The 21,712-nt window shown below is 41.4% G+C and overlaps 1 protein-coding gene across 3 annotated transcripts in view; it reads right to left on the reverse strand.

Moving 5' to 3' along the window:
* The window catches only part of rap1gap2a (RAP1 GTPase activating protein 2a), an 86,418-nt gene that overhangs the window by 49,493 nt on the left and 15,213 nt on the right, over positions 1–21,712 (reverse strand). For all 3 annotated transcript variants that reach the window (XM_040049520.1, XM_040049521.1, XM_040049524.1), the window contains exon 2: positions 20,566–20,601. In XM_040049520.1, coding sequence (XP_039905454.1) covers positions 20,566–20,601 — 36 coding nt within the window. The remainder of the gene's footprint in view (positions 1–20,565; positions 20,602–21,712) is intronic.

Raw genomic sequence — 21,712 nt, forward strand, 5'->3', positions numbered from 1 at the left:
GTAGGCCAAATCTGATGCAAGTGTTTTATACATTTTTTCTATTTCTTTTCCATATGGGCTTGTATGGATAAAATATTGCCACACAAAATGTCGAGAAACTTAAATCTGGGGAGCCTTCAAGCCACAGAACAGAGGGGGAAAAAAAGGAGACAGCAAGCTGACAGAGACGTTGTGTTTCTCTCAGCACGCTTGCCTTGCTCTGTCCAGTTAATTTGCTCCTTTTGTCTTGGGTTTCTGTTAATAAAATCTAAGTGTATCTGGGTGGCTTTCGTATTTGTCTGGCAGCTGTAGCCTCTCATGCAAACTACCCATTTCCTCTGCAGGCAACATAAAATGAATCATCAACTGCTGATAAAGGATTTTCCCAGACCAGTTTGACAGCTGTTTCTAAACGTGAAAGCTTCATGAATCACTGTTGTGTCATATCAGCTACACAGCAGCGAAATAAACCACAGAACGTGTTGGATTATTACTTTAAGATAAGTTTACTACAGCCTGCTGTCTCTACTTCGCAGACAACGGAGCAGAGATGAGTTATTACTTCACACAGGGAGGGAAAATGCTGTTATCAAACACATAAATTAACAGTGTCACGCACAGACACAGACAAACGCAACCAAACGTGCACCCGCATACAGTGCTATACATGGCGTTAAGCAATGCAGAAAGCTCGAGTGGTTAATACGACTTAAACTGGCAAATGGAAAGACAAAGGAAAACAAGTGTCTTTTATAATGGGACACAAAACAGAAAATGTATGAAAGAGGCAATAAACTCCAACTCGGTGCTGGTGTTTACGACACTACAAGAAGAAATGAGAATTTTAACTAGACTATTATAAGTGAACTGAGCACTTATATCATGTTTTCAAACTTTGTAATATGTATATATAACAGAAAATTATATATGCAGGTTAATGAAATAGGCTGTATAAGATGGGCGTGGTCCTCTGTGCCGCCACTGCCGATCACGAACACACTTTTTCCCTTTTTTATTAGGGCCCAAATAACACAGGGGTTTCAGACCGTCTTCGTTTATGTTCTGTCCAACCCTGATCAGATCAGTTGGTTGTTGTGTTCGTGGAGTTTTCATACGCCAGCAGTGACGTATCGCCCGTCACTTTGATTTATTCTTTGTTTCTCTCAGTAATGAAGAGTTATTTGTCCTAACATCTGGATAGCTCTTCAGCAGACCTTTGGTGCCCAGGTGCATACATGCACTCTGCATTTCAAGTGCTGTTCAAAGTGCACTTAATGCATGCATTAAAAGCTGTTTGGATGAAACAGTAGAACACAAGCCGACTGACGGGAGCACGCATGGCAGCATGATGACTGTATCGCTCCACAAGCACATCATCATGTCACACAACCACACTGTACAGTCGCTACTGTGATTACCCTGCCCCTAGCTGACTCAGGCATGTGCAACTCTTACATGCTGTTATCACTGTACATGCCATTATCGGCTTAACACTCACCAAGAGTTCCAGCACGCACAATCTGTTTATGTTACTAAATCTATAACTGCTAATGTCAACTGGTGATTTTTTTATTTTTGCGTTTTTTTTTTTTTTTTTTAATTCCCAATTTAAGTTCAGATATTTAGAATGAATTATAGGTGCTTGGAAGCTTCACCAGAAGAATTTAAAAATTAACTTAACAAAAAAGTGTTAAAATGCTGCAAGTTCTATTCAGAGAGGAAGTGATTTGATTATCGCTTTGTGAAGGTCTCAAGGAAAAGCTTTGACTCCCACACCTTTTAAGCAGTCTCCTTGCCTTTGAAACTCTTCAAAGACAAGAACTTCTGTTGTTCACAAAGGTGTTTTACATCCCACACAGATGTCTGCCCAGCAGTGGAAGGTGATAGACCGGGACCAAAATATGATGTTCATAAAAAGCCAGGGCCAAGTTTTATCCTTGTAGGTCTATTTCACCTTCTCTGCCCACAATTAACAGTATTTATGCCTTCTTCTCTTCCAGTCTTATCTTCCTTTGCTCTGTTGTCTCGTTTCTTCACGTCTCAGTGGGCTATATTAATACTCTGGCACAATTTCAGGGCGCACAGTATGAACCTGCTGACAGCTTCAACTGAATGAACCACAGTCTGCTCCCTAAAATACCATTACTAAGGGTTATCATTCTGTTTTGTCTTTTTTTTTTTTCCTTTGACCTCCACGCTTAGAAATTATGTGCCCCAGTGACGCATAAACCTCTTCATAGAGCCTGCCTCATTTTTGTGAGGCAGGCTCTATGCCTCTATGCCATCTCTCATGCACAACAATGCATGAGAGATGGTGGAGAGCCAGCACGTGTGTGCTTCTTTGTGTGTGTGTGTGTGTGTGTGTGTGCACGTGTATTTGCAACTAGCCCACAGAGCTGGGGGCCTTGCTGAGTTGACCAAATAAGACACCATGTGTTTGTCACGGGGCGACAGATGGAGAAGGAGGAGAAAAGAGGGAGAGAGAAGGTGGAGATAGAAAGTCTACTGTATGATGGTCAGCGCGTGCAAACACACACACACACACACACACACACACACACACACAAACCTCTAAAAACGGCAGAGAGAATATGAGATCATTGCTGTTAGCTGTTTTTACACTGTACAAGTTGTTGCTTTATATGTCTGTGCCAGACCGAGGCCAGTCAAACACCCATAACCGCAAAATGATGCAAATATCTAATTATATTGCTTTAAAAAATGTAAAACGTGGGGCATTACATTTTATGCTTCAATCAAGTGCTTTGCATGCTGTCTAACTGTGGAAGAACTGCATTTTATCCCAACTGGAGTTGGTGTAGCCAACTTGCGTTTTAGGTGAGTGATCAGGGAGGCAATGTGCAAGGAATAACTATGTCTTTCTGTGTTTAAATGTTGCTTTTATTTGTAGCCTGTTATGAACCTTTTACTGTGGAAAGGCCATTATCATATAATGTCTGGCCTGTAATATTTTGACTCATCACTGCAGAAAAAAGTTTAAAGGGAAATCAGTGCATGAAGACTAGTTTACCAATGGTTTGAAATTCAGCATTGGTGATTGATACCCAAGTCACTATTTTATTAAAGCCCAACTGATCTTTAACACCAATGTGAATATTTGGTGAAGTAAAAATATGTTATGCCAATGTACAGTAAACATACAAAATCGGCCCGCTAAACATTCAGATCTGACTCACTGGACATTTTCGGAGCAAGCAAAGGAGGACATAAATTTGAGACTTTTAACTTTAGTTTGATAGGTTTTACACCTTTTGCTACTGATAAAGATCTCTCCCATGGCAAATCATACAACACTAAAGTAAAATAAGTACTAGATAAACAAATAAATAGCAGAAAGTTCCTGTTTTTTTACCATCTACTTTAAAAATGAAGTGTATGAGTTTTACAGTGGGTTCACAGTAAAAAAGAACTTTTTTTTATCATGTGGAAAAGCTAGATCTACTGTTGAAATGGCAATTTTTCCTTATATTAAAATATATCAGGGATTAATGTGTAGTTAAACTTCTTTACACTCACCGGCAGAGGAGATTCACTGCTCCAGACCACTTAAGACCATAATCAGCTGTATGTGACGAATGATACGTTTGACATCGCTGGACTAAACAGAGGCAGATTCCTTAACATTTGCTGTATGAAAGCCAATTATTTACCTGGTTACATTTTTTGGTGTGTTAAATATGTGTGCATATTGCATAGCAGACACTATGCAACATCATGACATAGTTGAAGGGTGATTTTTTGTAATGTAATTTAATGGCAGTTATAAATTACAATACCTGTAGATTGGCAAATGGCTAATATGAGCTGATAATGACATGCAAATAATGTTAATTACACATATATATAACATTTCAGAGAAAGAAAGTCTGTATGCTTTACACATAAAGAAAGAATTTTCCGATCAGCAATCAACATGTAAATCTTTGGATTACGAGATTGCTGAGCAGAAGGTTATATACAATATTCCTACAGTATACACTGTTCCCATAATGATATCATTAGTGTTGTTACAATCTGTAATAGTACAGTACAGTACAGCAGTACCACAAAAGTGTACATAATAAATTGCTGTAGGCTCTATTTTAAAGTGTCTGCAAACAAAGCACAATGCAAAGGTCTTACTTGTGGCATATTCTGCTAAAACAAAACAACACTCATTAACCGTAAGGTGTTTAAAGCAATAACTGCCGAAGCTTTCATCAAGTAACTGGAAAACATTACAGTTGCCCTATTTCAGTGGGAAATAGACTGAAGCAAAGGCAATTTGCAAGAAATTGTTGTGTTATTGCTTTAATTTAAGCTTGACTGCTCTCAGTGTACTGACTTGTTAGTTTTGCTGAATTCGAATGGGATGACTCAATCATGTTTTGGTCCCATCCTGATTGTAATTTCATCTCAAACTGAACATTAATATGTGCAGCAGACATGTCGACAAGACTGGTGACACACAGATATCCAGCACTGTTGTAAAGAGTGTTTCTACATTGCTGATAATGACAGGATTGTTTGCACTGCGCAACTTTGTCAGAGGGTGATTGTCGACACACACAAACAGCGGTATACTTCCCCTGGCACCTACCTGTGGGAAATAAGGGTGATAAACTAAAGAGGAAATAGCGATAAAGCTGTCTTTGAGTGTGCGTATGTGTGTGTGCATGAGCGCGTACGTGTGTGTCTTGTGTGAAAAAGTAGCAGCAGAACCTGTGAATAGTTCTGTGCGATTCAGAGCAGAATAGAGAAGAGAAGACATTTTCAAGGTCCCCCTACACACACACACACACACACACACACACACACACACACACACACACACACTTAGACACATATGCAATCATTCATACTGCAGGACAACAGCCCAGACAGCTATTTCAAACTGCCCTCTTGTCCCCACAGCGTCCAAAGTGGCGGCTGATGGATGATCCATCATGAGGACTATTGGTCTGGTCTGCAGATAGGCTGTGACACGGATAACCTAGCCAGAGCATGGACAGCATCATGGCTGTATTCTGTCAGCACCAGGCAGGAGAGGAGAATTTATACGGGATGAAGCAGCAAACCTGGGCTCCACTCTCGATTACTGTCATCCCCAAAGTGAAGGTGATCATACAGAGGCAAGAAAAATGTCACTGTTACACTCCGAGCAGAGCAGAATCCAAACCTGGCACATTATGTAATGGATAAAAGTGAAGTAGCATACTGAGGATTGCGGGTTATCCAGAAAAAAAGATCATGGCAGTAACGTCCGCTTTCAATTAAAATTTATGGTGGGATATTTATGTTAGGTTAATTGGTCATTCTAAATTGCCCATAGGTGTGAATGTGAGTGCAAATGGCTGTATGTCTCTATGTGTTAGCCCTGCGATAGACTGGCAACATGTCCAGGGTGTAGCCCACCTCTCGCCCTATGGTAGCTGGGATAGGTTCCAGCCCCCCTCCCACATAGCAAGTAGGTCTGGCCCGGATCAAGCTGGCACTGCTGGCTGACTTCTGGCATGATAAGACATATGCCATCCAGATATGGGCCAAGCCTGGCATAGATGGCACTGTCTATGTGATGGCATGCCATATCTGGCTCGATGGTAGTTTGATATATGTGGCCCAGGTCCACAGAAAACAGGTCTGGCCCAGATCCGGCATCAAGCTGGCCCTTCTGACTGACCAGTGTCATGGCAGGGTGTATGTCAACCAGATGTGGGCCAGGTCTGGCAATGATGGCATCATTTATGTTCATATTTTCCTATTTTAGTTAGTAGACCCAAATGTCATGTTGCAATACTATACTGCTATGGTAGCCAATGTTTCAAATACAGGTTTGACAGGTTTGTGAGTGTACACTTTATCCTAAAGCCTAGTGATGGTTTACTCATCTTTGCCAGCGGGTGGCTGTAGCTCAGGAGGTGGAGCAGGTCACCTACTGATCAGAAGGTTAGTGGTTCGATCCCTGGCTCCTCCAGTCTGCATGTCAAGAGTGTGAATGTGTATGAATGTAGTTAGGGAGCACTCAGTTTAGAGAAAGTGTGTGAATGCGGCATGTTGTATAGAGCACTCTGAGTAATCTGGAAGAGTAGTAAAGTGTTATTTAAGAATCAGTCCATTCACTGTCTGAACAGAGTTTCGCCATGTTATTTTTGCACTATTATGTTCCGGCACATGTTGTTATTACATGGCTTGATTAAGGTACACATTAGGCTGACGTCTGGGGTCAGAGCTGAAACTGTTCTGGGCCAACACAGGGCCAGCAGTGTGTCTACAACTGGCCTATGGCTGCACACAACTTACACATGGCCCACATACTGCAAAAAATGACGGCCCTTTGGTGGCCAGATCAGGTTTGCCAGAGGTAATCCACACATGGGCCAGCACAGGACCACCAGTGTGTCTGGGCCACCAAAGGGCCATCATTCTTTGCGGTATGTGGGCCATGTGTAAGCACATTGTGTGGGCCAGATCTGGGCCATACCAATTTTGCTATGTGGGCTGTGACTCTAACAAGGATAAGTGGAAGAGGATGGATGGATGGATGGGATATTTTTAATTTTAATTTTTTGGAGTGAATGCCTCCTAACAAATAGATTTAAGAAGTATTTGCTGCCTAGTAATGGATTTTCAAAGTTACAGAGATTATTTAGGACTCAAGTCAAGTTTTTAAGGACACCAAGAAAAACTGGAAAAGCTTTTGTTTGAGGGGAAATTTTAAAAAAAGAAGAAGAAAAAACAATTTCATGCCAAATTGACCCTGGACCTCAGACTTTATCATGCAGTCACACATCTCTTCATGGAAAATCACTGATTCGACATAAGTGAATCAGTAACAGCTGTGTAGAGAAACACCACCCTGCATCTGCACAGTCTTATAAAAATCTGGAGGTTAGGGAGGATGGAGAGGATGTGATTGCATCTATCCTCCTATCTATTCATTTTCTAAACCACTTATCCATTTTAGGGTCACGGGTGCTAGAGCCAAAGAGCGTGCATCAAGAGAGACAGGCAGAGAACACCTCGCACAGGGCCGAGGGGACGACTCTCTCCAGATTATTAGAAACTGTCAGCACCTCATGCCAGTTGTGGATTACAACTTGTTTGGCCAGGACAAAGTGCATGCCTACATGTCCTCCCTACTCCAGCTGTAACATACTGGAGTATGTTATAGCCGCCAGGCTGCTTCTGCTTCTGTTTCTCGCTCCAAAAAATGACAAAAGACTCATTCAAATCATCACTGAGACACAGATGCTGCAGACAAAACCTAGAGAAACAAATACAAAATAAACTGTGGCAGGAAGAGTAAAAGAAAATCCAACACTGAGAAGAATGCGTGAAAAAAGGCCTAAAAACACATGAGGAAACAAGATTGAGGAAGGAAATCAAAGACAGACTGCAAACAAGAAGATAAACGAGCAGAGGGCAGAGAGAAAATGCAAGTGAGAGAACAGAGCCGGAGGAGAGAAATAGGATGAGTGATGCAGGGCCGTGCTGAATAAGAGATATATCTGTCCCTTTGTGAGCGCTGATTACAGTGTCAAATCACAGACAGTCCTTTGTTAATCACCAAGCACACTGGCCTTGACTAGCTCTCTGCTCCGTGCTGTCATTTCACCGAAACAGAAATGTCATCAGACAATTATTTTCACACACTCTGGGCTATTTGAAGCTTGATTGTTTATCTCTGCTTGCGATGTGTCTGTAATTTGGCTTCGGGTGATGTTTTCTTCTCTCTTGCATACGCATAAACTACGTGCATTTTTGAAACGTAATCGCTGGGATGACAGCAAATGGATTTCTGATAGGTGTGAAAACATAGGCGGGCAAATGCAAGAATTTCGAAGATGCTGCATCATGTGACACAACAGGAAAAAACGAGCATCTTTAGTTTAATTACGCCCTCTCGTTCCTCTGTTCATCTCCTCTATAAAGCACTGCTCAGTCGAGGTTTGTGGAACTCTTTTATCCCTTTGTTTCTCTCCATGTCCCCTGGGACCATAATGTCATGCGTAACATCAGAGAGGTAAATCAATTTCCTGCTTTCTCAGTTTGCTTGGTTGAGTGGGATTTCGGCTGACAGCTGGTTGCCCCACGCGAAATACACAGAAATACACATGCATGCGTTTAGATACGCACCTTGGGAAATAGACATTGAAGGGGCACGAGAGGAAGAACTCATCAAGGAAGAAAAGTGAGAGAAAAACAAATGCAGTCACAAACAATGTGTAATACAGTTTGTCACTGTATTCTGCACTTGCACTATATGTGAAACCCGCAGTGCAGATCTTGTCTGTCTTTCCCCTTCTAGCAGTAAGAGTAATTGCACCAACGCAGGAGATGATAACGCATGATGTATCCCTCTAAACCAAAGGTAATCTGTTTGTTCCCACCTTCCATTTTATGACTGTCATCCTTCTTCTGAACACAGGCTTTCCTTTTATTATCTGAAGCTTCAGAAACTTTTGTTCGCTCTTCCTCTGTTATAATCTCACTGTCTGTAACCTATGCTCCTTCTCCCTCACTATGAGGGTGCAGATTGTGTATAAAAGATGGACAAACCCACTGTGGTGCCACCAGCACCACTCAGCATCTTACAGTACTGAAGAGTGAACTCAAACAATCAGGCAACACCCTACGGGTAGCACTTGGCAACTGTGGGAAGGAAGAACTCCCTTTTAACAGGAAGAACCGTCTAGCAAAACCAGCCTGACAGAAATATAAACTGAAACACAAACTATGACAAAAGGCTTATAAATGCAATGACAATAAAAAGGGGTGAAATAGAGACAAATTGCATCATGGGACATCTCCCAGGAGTTTGAAACTATAGCAGGATCACTAAGAGATGCCTGATCCAGGCCTAACTGTAAGTGTTATCAAAAAGGAAAGCTTTAAGCCCAATGAAAGCATGTATTTCAAACACCGGCTGCCTCACACACACATGCTAATTAGTGCTAAGTAACATACTAATAAAATACCAGAAATTCTATCATCAAAACAGCAGCACAGACTTCTTTGATAGCCTTTAATATAATTAACTGCATAGGAACCATGTAATTCCAATATAATTGCTCCAAAGGCGCCAAGACCACAAACACCTTTGAGAGATCGAGGTCAGTGACTCCAATTAGCTGAGATGAAGCCCGACAGGCTGCTGCCGGCTATAGCCGTCTGTGTCGCCATCAGCCTGTCAGTTAAAGTGGTCACCATTTATCATCCATTATTGAAGCCTTTTTACAATAAACATTTAGTGAGTGCATAAGTTATTGGACAAAGACACAAATTTTGCATCTGTACAACAACACTTTGCGGATTTTAACTCAAGCAATCGAGTTGAAGACTTTCAGCATTAATTCAAAGGGTTTTACAGAATTTTCTGTTAACTGTTCGGGAATTACAGCCATTTTTATACACGATCCCCATTTTTCGAGGCTTTTTTGTTCATTTTCTCTACAAAAAACATATTTAGGCATATTGGTGCACTGGTGCAGGGGTTAGAACGGCTGCTCACAGCCAAAAGATACTTGGTCCAAAACTACTGATATGATTGTCTGGCTCTCTGTGCTAGCCATATGATAGACTGGCAACCTGTCCAAGGTGTATCCCACCTTTTACCTTATTTACCTATTATAACTGGGATAAACTCCACAATGTTCCTGAAGTGGCGAGGCAGAAGAAAAATAATGATTCTGTGCGTGTTTATTGCACTGATTCTAGCTTTTCCATCCTGAAAAGAACTGCTTTATACCTCACTATTAATAGCATTTGTCAATAGAGGCATAGTCTACTGACATTTTGCTGCAGCTACAACAGCTACAAGAATCTATTATTTCAAAAATAGGATTATTATTATTATTACCATGTGAGAATAGAAAACGGGATCGATATAGCACAGTAACAAAAGAGGGTAAGACTTGATAAACCGTTTTAATGGTTTCACCATCTGCTTGCTTTAAATGTTTTCTCCCAGTCATGTTGCACAAATAGCTGTCACTTGGTGCACGTGATGTGATTTTGTAGTGACCTGAGGTAAATTGCAAAGATCTATCAACACAAGCCATTACCTAACAATGTGTGGGCCGAACAAGCAAGGCTAAGCTGAGGGTTTCAGCAGGTTGCTCATATGGAGATGAATTATTCCTTTGAAAGACAATTGCATTTGAGCTCGGCTCTGACAGGGTCGTGTTCCCTGCCTCTGATGTATGTACAAAATGGACACGGTTGGAGGGAAGTTGGGTGTGCTCGTTTTTTATGCGTCTGCATATAAAACGTAGAGCTGAATAAAAGCCAGTGGCTTGGTGAAGGGCATTTGAAAGGAGAACATAACCTCCCCTATTTGGTGCTAAAAACCTGAGCTCCCAGAGGAAACCCGCAGAAGGAAAGAGAGAATATGCAAACCTCACGCTGAGCCACCATGATGAGTCACTGATACTCATGGAAGATTAAGAGATGGTCTTACACTGAAAAATAAAAAGTTAACAGTTTCACTAAATCCTCTAAATAAGCTTCTGAATCACATGAACATCAGTGCCCAAGCGCTGAACCATCTGTCAAGAGCTTTCATATGGACGCTCGCGGATGACCTCACAGGGGCAGAGAGAAGCAACTGACACGTGCAGCTTCTCGCACACAGACTTTTACTAACAGAGGTCGAACTTTAGGAGACAGAGAGGGGAAAAAACTGATCTTTCACAGCCCCACTGCTCCTTCATTTTTTCCTCTTTGTTATTTCTGCGCTTTCCTTTTTCACTGTTCACAGCTCATTGTTCCCGAGAGAGAAGCTATCTTGTTTTTCAGTCCCTCCATCCTTCAGTTCTTATTACTTTTCTCTTCAGTCTTTACTCGTTCAGATGTTAAGAGCATCTCCTCTATGCAGGGTGGACAGCTGTGCCAGAAATGAAGGAAGGAAGGAAGGAAGAAAGGAAGGTCGAACTTTCTCCTCTCTTTTCTATTTGTTCGGTCTCAGAAAGGATCTGTCTCCCCTGCTCTATTATTGTCTCCTTGCTCTCTTTATCGCCCTTGATCCATCTTTCACTCCTCCAGACAACCCAAAGTCCATCTCCATCCTTTCGCTTATTCCCTTTTTCATTTTCTACGCTTTCCACAGCATCATTCTGCTTGCTTTGAAAGACTGAGGAGATGGACTGTAATTTGCCAGTATGTAGGTCTTAAGTGTTTGTGTACAAAAATCGACAACAGACAAAATCCTAAAAAAAAAAAAATTATTCTGAGTTTGTTTCTAATGGCAACGGTGCCAGCCAATGACTCCTGGAGAAACAAGACAGAGCGAGAGAGTACATAACACATACCAACACCTATCACTTAAAAATGTGGACATATTCTTGTAAGTTTTTATTGGTTTCCTCAAAAATGTATGTTATTAACGACTATTCAAATTATTTGATTTACAGCAGGTCACTTTTTCCTAACATACTTAAAGTAGTACTTACAGTACTTACATGGAGTATATTGTATATTTAGCTTGCACTGGGTCTTGGTGAAGCCCCTTGCTGTATCTAACTTTCTCTGTTTAAGGCACATAGGTGTGCTGTGAGAAATGATCAGGTGTGCCGTGGAAGATTAGCTGGTTCCACCTGATTAGTACTCTGAGCGAGTAAGTGAGTAACGGGCAGAACAATTACCTTCTCTTCCACCAGAGGGGAGTAGAACTACCTGCTCTAATTAAATGGGTTGCCAACTGCCAGTAAAAGAGAAGATGAAGAAGAAAATACACAATACTCATGCTCTGAGACGATGCAGTGCGTAACAGCAATAGATAGATATTTGAAAACAAAATGTAGTCAATCTGACCTGGGTCCTGGAGAAAATTCCGACCCAGATGAAGGCCCTAGCATGAGCAGTGGTCAGAAGAAAGGAAAAAAGGTATACTGGGGACAAACCGAGCCAATTCTGCTATAGCTGGTGTGCGGGGAAAAATTATCAATATGGTTTTTGTGACATTTTTGTTTGGTGGTGTGTCGTGTGATTGTTCTTATATGAATAATGTGCCGTGGTTCAAAAGGTTGGGAAACGCTGGTTTAAGGAAACCGCCTTTTAATCGACTTTCTTACGACGAGCAACACTTGGCAACAGTGGGAAGGAAGAACTCCCAACTAACAGGAAGAGACCTAAATAAGGGAGGGGTTGCCATTTGCAAAAAAGCAAATAACTACTATATTATAACAACGAATAGGAAAAACTGTCTGAAACTGTTCGTTTAGAGCAGTCTGAGTTCTTTGGCTAGCAAATTTGGTTGCGAAAAACTACCAAAGTCACACATGTGTTAGTTTTTCTCTAAACATTAATTCTTGCTGTGTAACAAATCTCTCAATATTGCTCAAAGATCTCATTTTACTCTGAATGAAGAAACATCTCTTAATGTCACTGCTAACAACATAACGCAAACTTGTTGGTAAAATCTTGTAAGATTAAGATACACAGGCCTAGAGACCGCTCTAAAGTCATCTGACAACCACTGGTTGTGAGGTAAAAATGAGGTATGAGCCTCACATTACATAATTAGTGATAATTTTAAGTCACTTTCATGTGATGAAAAAAACAAGCACGCACAAAGCTAGCAGATGTGCATCTGTATCAGGACTGACTCAGATGTAACTGTAGGGTCAGTTTGGAAGTTTGCTGAATCAATCTCTGTTTATCCTCAAAGCAAGTCAGCGAGGCCAGTAGTTATGAAGACATTCTCAGAACAGGACCAGGTACATCCTTTGATGCTCTCACCTCCTACCTGTCTCACCTCCTACATCCCCAGTGGATGTGAATATTGAATGTGAATGTGCGTGGGCACATGTATGCAGAAGAAATGTGTGTATGTGTGCGTGTGTGTCTGTGTGTGTGCTGTGTACCTGCCCGGGGAGCCCTTATGGCTCTAAATAGGTGAGGGTCTACTTTTATGAGCCCTTAACAGCCCGCACTCAGGCCAGATGGTGCGCTATCAGCTACTTTGTGTGTGTCTGTGTGTGTGTGTGTCTGTGTGTGCGTGTGTGTGTGTGCGTGTGCGTGTGCGTGTGTGCGTGTGCATGTACTATCAGGGAGAAGGCAAGAAGTAAATATTTGTCAAAAGCAAAGAGGCAGCTGGCTGTCTGGGGGACTTTAGAGTAACAAAACTGTCGCTTTAACAAGCAGCAGAGCACATGCGGTGACAAAACATTTAAGAGACAGCGAGAGAGGACAGAGGAAAACAAGCAGACAGCAATTTGTTTTTACTCCTTGCTTGTTAATAATCAAAAGAAAACCTGTGTCAGTAAAGCCTTCAGGCTAGAGTTTCATTTGCTGTCAGCCATTATAGAAAGTAAAACAAGAGCACACGAAGAACAAACAGAAAGAAGTTGGCTATGTTTTTTGTGTAGTTATGATTAGTGTATGTAAATATGCTATAACATAACCAGCTCATTGGGATTAAGAATAGCTCACATGGCTATATGTACTGTACATATCCCCACAATTTACAAATATTTCAGCTTTGGTTACTTCATTTTTTGCTGATTTCTTAATAGTTCCCCTCTCACTGTTCTTAGAATACTTAAAACCTGGCACTTAACAGCAGGAAGGAGAAAAAAAACATCCAGCAATCAGCTGGTAAATATAGTGAAGGGTGATGTAACAGAGTCAGAAAGAGAGATTTCTGTTGCTGGTGACTTAAAAAAGAACTTAAAGGGGACTAAATGCTTGACTTAGATTGCCCCAGTAACCAGAAACACAACATCTGATGAATGCCGCTCTGGTGATTTAATGATCGTCTCAGAGGTGCAGTCTAGTGTTGACCACTTTGAGAGTAACTCAGTACTACTACACAGGGGTGTGATTGTGTTTCAGGGAACCCACACTACTCCCCTCCCTGCTGCTGCTGTAGCTAAGAGCAGCTAACACGTCCTGTTTCCATATGTTCACTGTGTGTATCGTTTCTCACTGATACCGCCTTAAACCATGTGTAACACAGCAGGCAAATGTGATGAAGCGCTTATTTTAGCAAATGCAGATTAAGTGTAAATATAAGGAAAGCTTGGGAAGAAAAAACTAAAATAGGACACTGGGTCAGTAAAACACAAGATGTTTCATATACTGATTACTTGTACTTTTTTTTACATCATTTAAAAATCAAAAAGTGTCTATTGTAACAAAAAAAAAACATATGTATTGAGGTGACTCGAATACAATATGCCATGGGACTGGAAATATACATAAACCTCCAGCATTTTATTAACTTTTAATAACAATAAGCAAATTCATGAATAAAACAAAACTTCGAGTGTAGGTGATCGCTCGTATTACAAGTCACGGCATCTTTCTGCAGGTTGTATTCTTATGTGTTGCCGATGAAGTCCGGTCGCAAGGTGAGACAACCCAGGCTCGTCACCATGGTAATGAGCCATGCTGGACCATCAGCTGATCATCAGTTCTTGCTGCCATGGCAACAGCCACGGCTCCCTATAGGTTGTTGAAGACAATATGGCTGTGGTTTTGTCTTGCAGTGGTACAGATATGAGCCTGCTGGACTTCATGTTTATATCAGGAGAAATTTAACTGATGAGACCATCATGCAGAATTGTGCCTTTTTTAATGTTGATAATGTGTTACATAAATTTATAGCAGAAGCAGAAGCAAAATAAAAACACCTTCCAATTTGTTAAGTATGACTTTAGTGGGTTAGCTTGTATTGCCTTTATTGGTTTACCTACATAATTTATTCTTACGTCATTTCCAGTAGTACTTTCAACAGGTACTCGTTAACAGGTGGGACGGCCATCGGCACTGATCTAATAGAGAAACTGTTCCACCCAGTGGATCTTTTACTTCACTTCAGCTGCTTTCATTGCAGTGCACAGATTTTTGCTCACTGCTGTAGGAGTCAGTTTGTGACAAACACATGGACTCGGCTCCCTCTTGTGGCCACAGGAGAGAATGAATCTTGGTCCACATTTCTGCACAAAGATATCGAGATCTCTAAATATGCGGATAAGTATATAAAAGAGTAGGACCCCAAGCAAAACTTTTAACAATCAAATCTAAATGATTTTTAATAGAAGTGGATGCTGTCAGTTATTTTCATGAGAAAAATTAGATGGCACACATAAAAAGCGTGTAAATGGTTTCCTATGGCGTAGCTTCACTGAAACCGGAGGTGTGATATGAGAGGAAGTGCGACATCCTTTGTTGAGTGCACGAGAACGGGTGGAGTCCGACCACTTCCCACATCATACTGCTGCTAATGCATCCGCAACTGTGTGGTTGCTTTCTCTAACCTTTTTTCACACGGTCTGAGGCAGAGGGAAACAAAACACACAGGCAAGGCCCGAAGCTGCGCTGCCAAAAGAAGCGAACTGAAACTGAACCACCTGACCTCAGTCAGCTTGCGTATATTGAACTCTGGTTCCCAGATTAACCCCAGCTGAAGGTCACAGTCACTGTGGGCAGCTGTGCATTAGATATTAACTGAGTGAACTTCTGTCCTTCATTCCTGCTCTTTGCTTTTTTCCCCCCCTGCCAGTGATTGCAGGCTTATATTAAATTATGTAGCAGACTGTATCTGTGTACACTGCATCAACAAGGACTTCCAATAAGGAAAAACACAATAAAGTTGACAGCTCATTAAGGCTGTATACAGCCTCCCTGTGACTAATCACTGCTTCTTCTCTTCGTGCTGCCAAGCAAAGCCTCGAGCTTTAATAAGCCGTCACCTAAAGTAAATATAATACCAGCGGACATTCAGTCTCCTGTTTGTTCGGTAGCCACAACTCGCCGTCGTTCCCCGCAATATAGAAGGTACACCGAGAGATAGATTAAATGCCAGGCTCCAGAAATAGCAGCAGCGGCAGCAGCAGCCCATTTGCTCTTTTCCATGATGCTGGCCACCAGATAACATTTACACCTGGCCCCAAAAAACTAGGTTAGACAATGACAAGGGAAGGGGCTTTTTCATTTTATCGTGTCCCCTCTTTTGAAAAGACCTCTTTCATATTTCCTCTTCTCTCTTGAGCCCGTCAGCCTTCATTCTGCCACTAAAACTGCCTCTCAGTCTGGACAATAATCCGGGTGGACAATAAAGTAAACTTTTTTCATATTTGCAAAATAACTACATTATATTAAAAAATGTACAAGTGCAGTTTGGTTACAGTCTTGGAGAACATCACAGCTTTATCCATATCCCATCCACTATAAGCCATCCATCTGAGCTGGGAGGCGCTTTCGGATTCAAGCAGCTGCTCCACTTAGACGGAGCAGAGAATGAATGGAAATAACATATAACAATGTATAATTAGCAGCAAGTGGCTGTGACCTCTGCGCAAACACACGCATGCATGCTAACAACAGTATCATCAAGAAGCCGAGCAGACAGCCGGCTGTTAAGGAAAAAAACAAAACAAGCCAATAAAACAATCTGTGGTTAACCACGTTAAACAAGATATCCAAGTCATTTGTTTTGGTTTACTGCACTGTGGAAGCGTCTGTTGCTGAAGCGTCTTACAAGAGAAAGCCGGGAGCCATGACTGTGACACAGAGCTTCACTAATAGACACAGAAAGATCAATCCTTTAGACCGATTTCACATCCTGGGTATCCACCTCATGCAGACCAAAGCAATCATCTGATCCGTATCATGCGATGAACAGCTCTATGACTGTCGCGTCAAATATCCTGAAGTGACACTGTTTTATTACAGTCTGCTCCAATACACTCTGATCTGTGCTGCTTTTATCAACTTCCCCTTTAAACTAGATTCAGTGCAGTCCACGCTACTTTACTTCAACCCCTGTGAAGTTGAGTAGACTCGCAGACACGGCGAGAGCTGCTTGTTTTCACCGTGTGTGCACTATTTCCCTGTTTAGATCCCCATTAGATACTCTGACAACACAAGAGAGATGCTCTCACTAGGCCAACAGATACCTCAGAGCACCTTAAGCGGACAAAAAAAGCAATATGAACTTATTCATAGCAATCGAATCAGAAATCTGCTTTTCAGACTTTAATAACTTCTCGGAAGGAGGAGAAACTACTCCACTGGTTTCATAAGATCTCAGGTGTTACGCAACAAAGTGCGAGCTAATATAAGAAAAAAAATCCGATTTAAGAATGTAATAAGGAAAAATAGACCCACGAGAGAAAAAGACTGCAGTTACTCACCACAGCTTGCGCGGCATCGTCACACAGTATTAAGAAGCCGATCAGGTGCAACCTTGCCCCCTTTTCGTCCTCTCTCTCCTCTATTATCCCTGTTTGTCCACTTGTGATATTCACTCACCCTCAGCACCACTTGAAGACAAAACAGATGCATGTGTTTGCTCTCTCTCACACACACACACACGCACATGCATGCACACACACACACACACACAAACACTGGCTTGATTATACAGGTATTAATGAGGTGACGGCTGTACGGTGAAGGAGGAGAGATCCTTTGTAGCATCCGTGAGCAAAGAAGAGGCAGAGGGAGACCGGGATTAATGACAGAGGAGAGATGAGACATGGGGAGAAAGAGCTTGAGCAACAGAGGAATAAATAGCACACTCTGAACCAAGGGCAGACGGGACGGAAAGGGGAGAGGAGAACAAAATAAAGCCCTCACACCTGCTGCAAACTTTGAAGTGTGCAATCCAACTGATGTTTTTGCTCCTTTGGCCTCCATTCTCTTGTTTCCTCTCCTCCCCCCTTGTGGATTTACTCTCCTGTACTGTATATCGCTGCATGTGGTTTGGTTTTTCATTTTCATTTTTTTAATTACAGAAGTTTTGCAAACCAACTTTCAGGAATATCCTGAAAGTCATGAATTAGGAATTCAATTTGTGAATAATGTCCACGTCCTCAAAGTATAAATTAAAGGGGAATTTCAGGAAGATGCTGTTTGCATTAAAACAGCAACAGTGGATCAGACCTGGTGACCTGTCGAGGCAGCACCCCATCGTTTGCCCTATGACAGCTGGGATAATGTCCAGCCCTGCCCGGCAACCTGCATCGAATAAGTGGAAGATAATAGGTAGATGGATGCTAGTAACTCTCACATTTCCTGTGACCTGTAATGATATGATTCACCAGGATCACATGAGTAATGAACTCACTTGCATCAATTCATCTACACCTCCGTCCCCATCAACAAATCATCGAGATACTGCAAAATGTCTTTTGTACAGACTGTCTTCTCCTTTATTTCCAGTCCTACAGTTCCTGCTTCTGCACTGTTTTCTTACATCTAACGCCTGGATCAAACACACACACACACACAGGTTGGTTTTATTCATCGTTCGGGCAGACCAGGAGCTCCAGCAGAAGTCACGACTCACTCATTGATATTCAGACCCACTACAGAGTAGATGATCTAATGACACCTGGCCATGCAGGAGACACTGAAAGTGTGCACAGCTGTTTGTATGTGAGAGAACAGATAAAAGAGGAGCCCTACTTTACATGTTACGCGCTAACCTGCTTTCACTTTCCTGTTTACAACAACAAAATGATTAAGGTTTTACCATAGCAGCATCTGGAGCCCTATTCCACCATTTCAAGTACTGTTCATGCAAACCTTTTACATTCTTATAATGCATCCTAATAATAATTTTTTTCACATAAGTTCATATAAATCCAGAACTCGGGTTTGTAAAACAGAGAAAAACATGAATAGAAAAAATATCTATGTGCCACTGCTATCAGGCTACTTGTTTCCAGTTCAAATCAGCGTGTTGCAGATATTTTGTTAAATCCAAACTTCTAATCCTCGATTCTGCGATTCCAACATGCTTTGTTCATTTTTCTTTGAAGATGCAGAATCATTAGCATGACATGGAGGGGTTTTATTTTGTCATGTCTGACTATGCAGACAAGGTCTGGCCACCACCAAGAATAACAAAAGTCATGCTTAGATATCTAAAATATGCTCAGTTCTCTAAGGCTATCCATCTGGCATGATTAAACAGATGGTGCCATCACGGCACCTATGGAGAAAAGAGAGAGACGTTGGTAAGAAAAGTAGAGTGTGTGGTTCCTTTTGGTAAAGAGAAATGGTGAATGTGCTTAAATATGATGGCTTTGGGGTATAGATAAAGATAGAGTTGACACACACAAAAACCCATCATCTGTCCTCACTAAGGCAACTTCCTGTAGCAAGGCTTGCCGGTGGTTTGTTTCAACACAGAGAAGCTTCACATACCCTCAAAGATTGCCACATGAATAAAGTACACAACTGTGCAAGTGGCATTCACATCATCACATTCTCTGCCCATGCCCCGAATGAAAAAAGATAAAAGCAGAAGCAGTAATTCTACACCTCAAAAGTTCACAGCACTGTGTAATTTTCACAACATTGTTCCTCTAAATTTGCAAAGTCACTGCCCACATTTAAATCCACAGGAGACAGCTTCTGTCTTCTCCTTGCAGAGGTGTGAAACATGAACCGGAACTAATAACTGTTTGTTGAATGCTGTCAGTTCTTATTAATAAAATTAAGACATCCAATCTAAGAGTTAACAACACCATCTTAGCTCAACTCAGCCACACAAAAACAAAGCAAATGGTCAGAGAGCTGCAGCTATGATAGGTCCTTGTTAGAGAAAAATAAAGGTCTGTTACAGTACATGCAAAGAAATTTCATGCACCTGGTGAGATTTAGACCACATTTAAATGCTACAACCCACATTCAGCAATCCAAATCCACACAGAGAACATCTCAGTCCCTCAGTAGATGGACGATGGTGGCAGCCAATTAATTACCATGCCTCTTAAAGGCAGTGGATCTTCCTAGTATTATCCTTCACCAGTGTGCTTGAAGAATCTCAAAAAACCTTAATACATCTTAAATTTATCTTAAAGGCTTTAATAAAGGTTAATATAATGCCTTTAATAATTCTAGCATGTGTCTCAAATGTCTGTATTCTTTGTGCAATGAGCTATAAGCTGGATTTAATTACTTATTTTTAGATCGTTCAGCCCAAACAAACCCTGATGGAAATACCCAGAGAACGCTGCTTATGCCAGTACATAGTATTCAAAAACTGCAGTCACACCTGGGAGCCACAGTGCAACCACAGAATTTACCTAGAACTCACTCGAGTACTTGGCAGTACAGGTATCTGCATGAGAAACTTCCTCCTTGTACGGGTATGACCTGCCAACAGGTACAAGCTGGCAGTGAAGAGAAAGTAAATGAGAGTGAATGATAGGAATCAATTTAGAAAATCTGTCACTCGGACCGGGAGTTGGAGATTTGTGTAAAGAGGTGCATACTGAATTTTTATGTGTCTAAAAAAAAGATTCATAGCTCTGCTGAGACTTTAAAGTCCATCAGTGTGATGGACAATATGTTTATCCGATGTTTTAAAGGTCTTCAGCTCAGTCTCAGCATGTTTGCAGAAAATATGGCTTTGTGCTTGACGGACACATTTCTGAATATTATCTGGAAGTTGTGGTGATTGGGCGATTGGGTTCAGAAGAGAGAATAAGATTTCCAAAATGACCCAGAGTGCTCATGTAGGCTGTCAAAGGAATAGACCACACCAGGGCGGCCCAGGCCCTTTGCTTTATGTCATCCTCCCTCTAAAACCTCTAAAAATAACAAGAACAACAACAAAAAAACACTTACCGTGCTTTCAGTGCAGACAGAGTGGACTTGTCAATCCTGGAAAAGAAGCAAGAGAAGGCAGACACACACATAAAGAGGAAATTATTATTGATCATGTCTCTGATACAAATTGCTCCAAGCAGCAATTCAATTCTTTAGTCTAATTGCTCCTAATTTACTAAGGACATAAGCACAGGAAGGCAGGCAGATAAAGACGGTTAGGAGTGAGATTTATGTCTCCACGGGGCCCCCCGTGCTTCTGTGGCTTTAAAAAAAGAAAGGGTCATTAAAATTGTGGTTGCTTCTATTTGCCTTAATAGCTGCGGCAGTGTGAGTGTAAGCAACTGGCATAGACCAGAGCCTACTTTATGACAGACAGCCTCGTTTAACGAAGTTACCTCTCTGCAAACTGATCGACGTCTCAGTGCTTCACTGCACACTGGCCACACTACAAACAGGAGCAATCGGCTGTTTCACATTCACAACATTTCATTTTTGGTGCTGCTGTTCTCGTGCGAGTCATTTGAGGCTTTTCCATAAAGGAAACTATAAATATGTCAAGAGTCTTAACTTAAGGTTTATTTTGTGTGTTCTTATCAGCAAATGCATGCCTTACCGCAATCTACGCAGTGCCTAGCAGAGACATTTTAAATATCATTTGAATGTTTTACCACTTATTTGATATCAATAACAGTGCAGCATTACAGCAGCATCAGATCAGAGATAAATACTGTAAGCTCTTGTGATGTTTCACCGTCATGCAACAAAAAAGCTGATATTCAAATGTCAGAACAGAAAGCTTCTTATTTAGCTGCAGTTAGTTCATCATGTTCCTAAAACAACTATTGGACTTCATGACTGTGCTGTGACAGATGAATTACCCTCAGTCATATTGTAACAGAGCAGCAGCTGAAAATACACACCATCTATATTATGGCTCAATAATCCACCAAATCATACAATTTATTACAGGTAAGGGGAAATGATAATATATGTTTGTTAAAACATATTATGAGAGCAAAATCTCATCACCAGACCACTATATATGCTCACCAGCCACTTTATTAGGTGTAGCTTGCTAGCGTTGGGTTTAGACCTCCTCTGGCCTCCAGAATTTCTTTTTGTGGTACATATTTAACAAGGTGCTTGAAACACCCATCACAATTTT

This window comes from Simochromis diagramma, unplaced genomic scaffold (genome assembly GCF_900408965.1).
Source record: "Simochromis diagramma unplaced genomic scaffold, fSimDia1.1 OVJJ01000611.1, whole genome shotgun sequence".
Taxonomy (NCBI): domain Eukaryota; kingdom Metazoa; phylum Chordata; class Actinopteri; order Cichliformes; family Cichlidae; genus Simochromis; species Simochromis diagramma.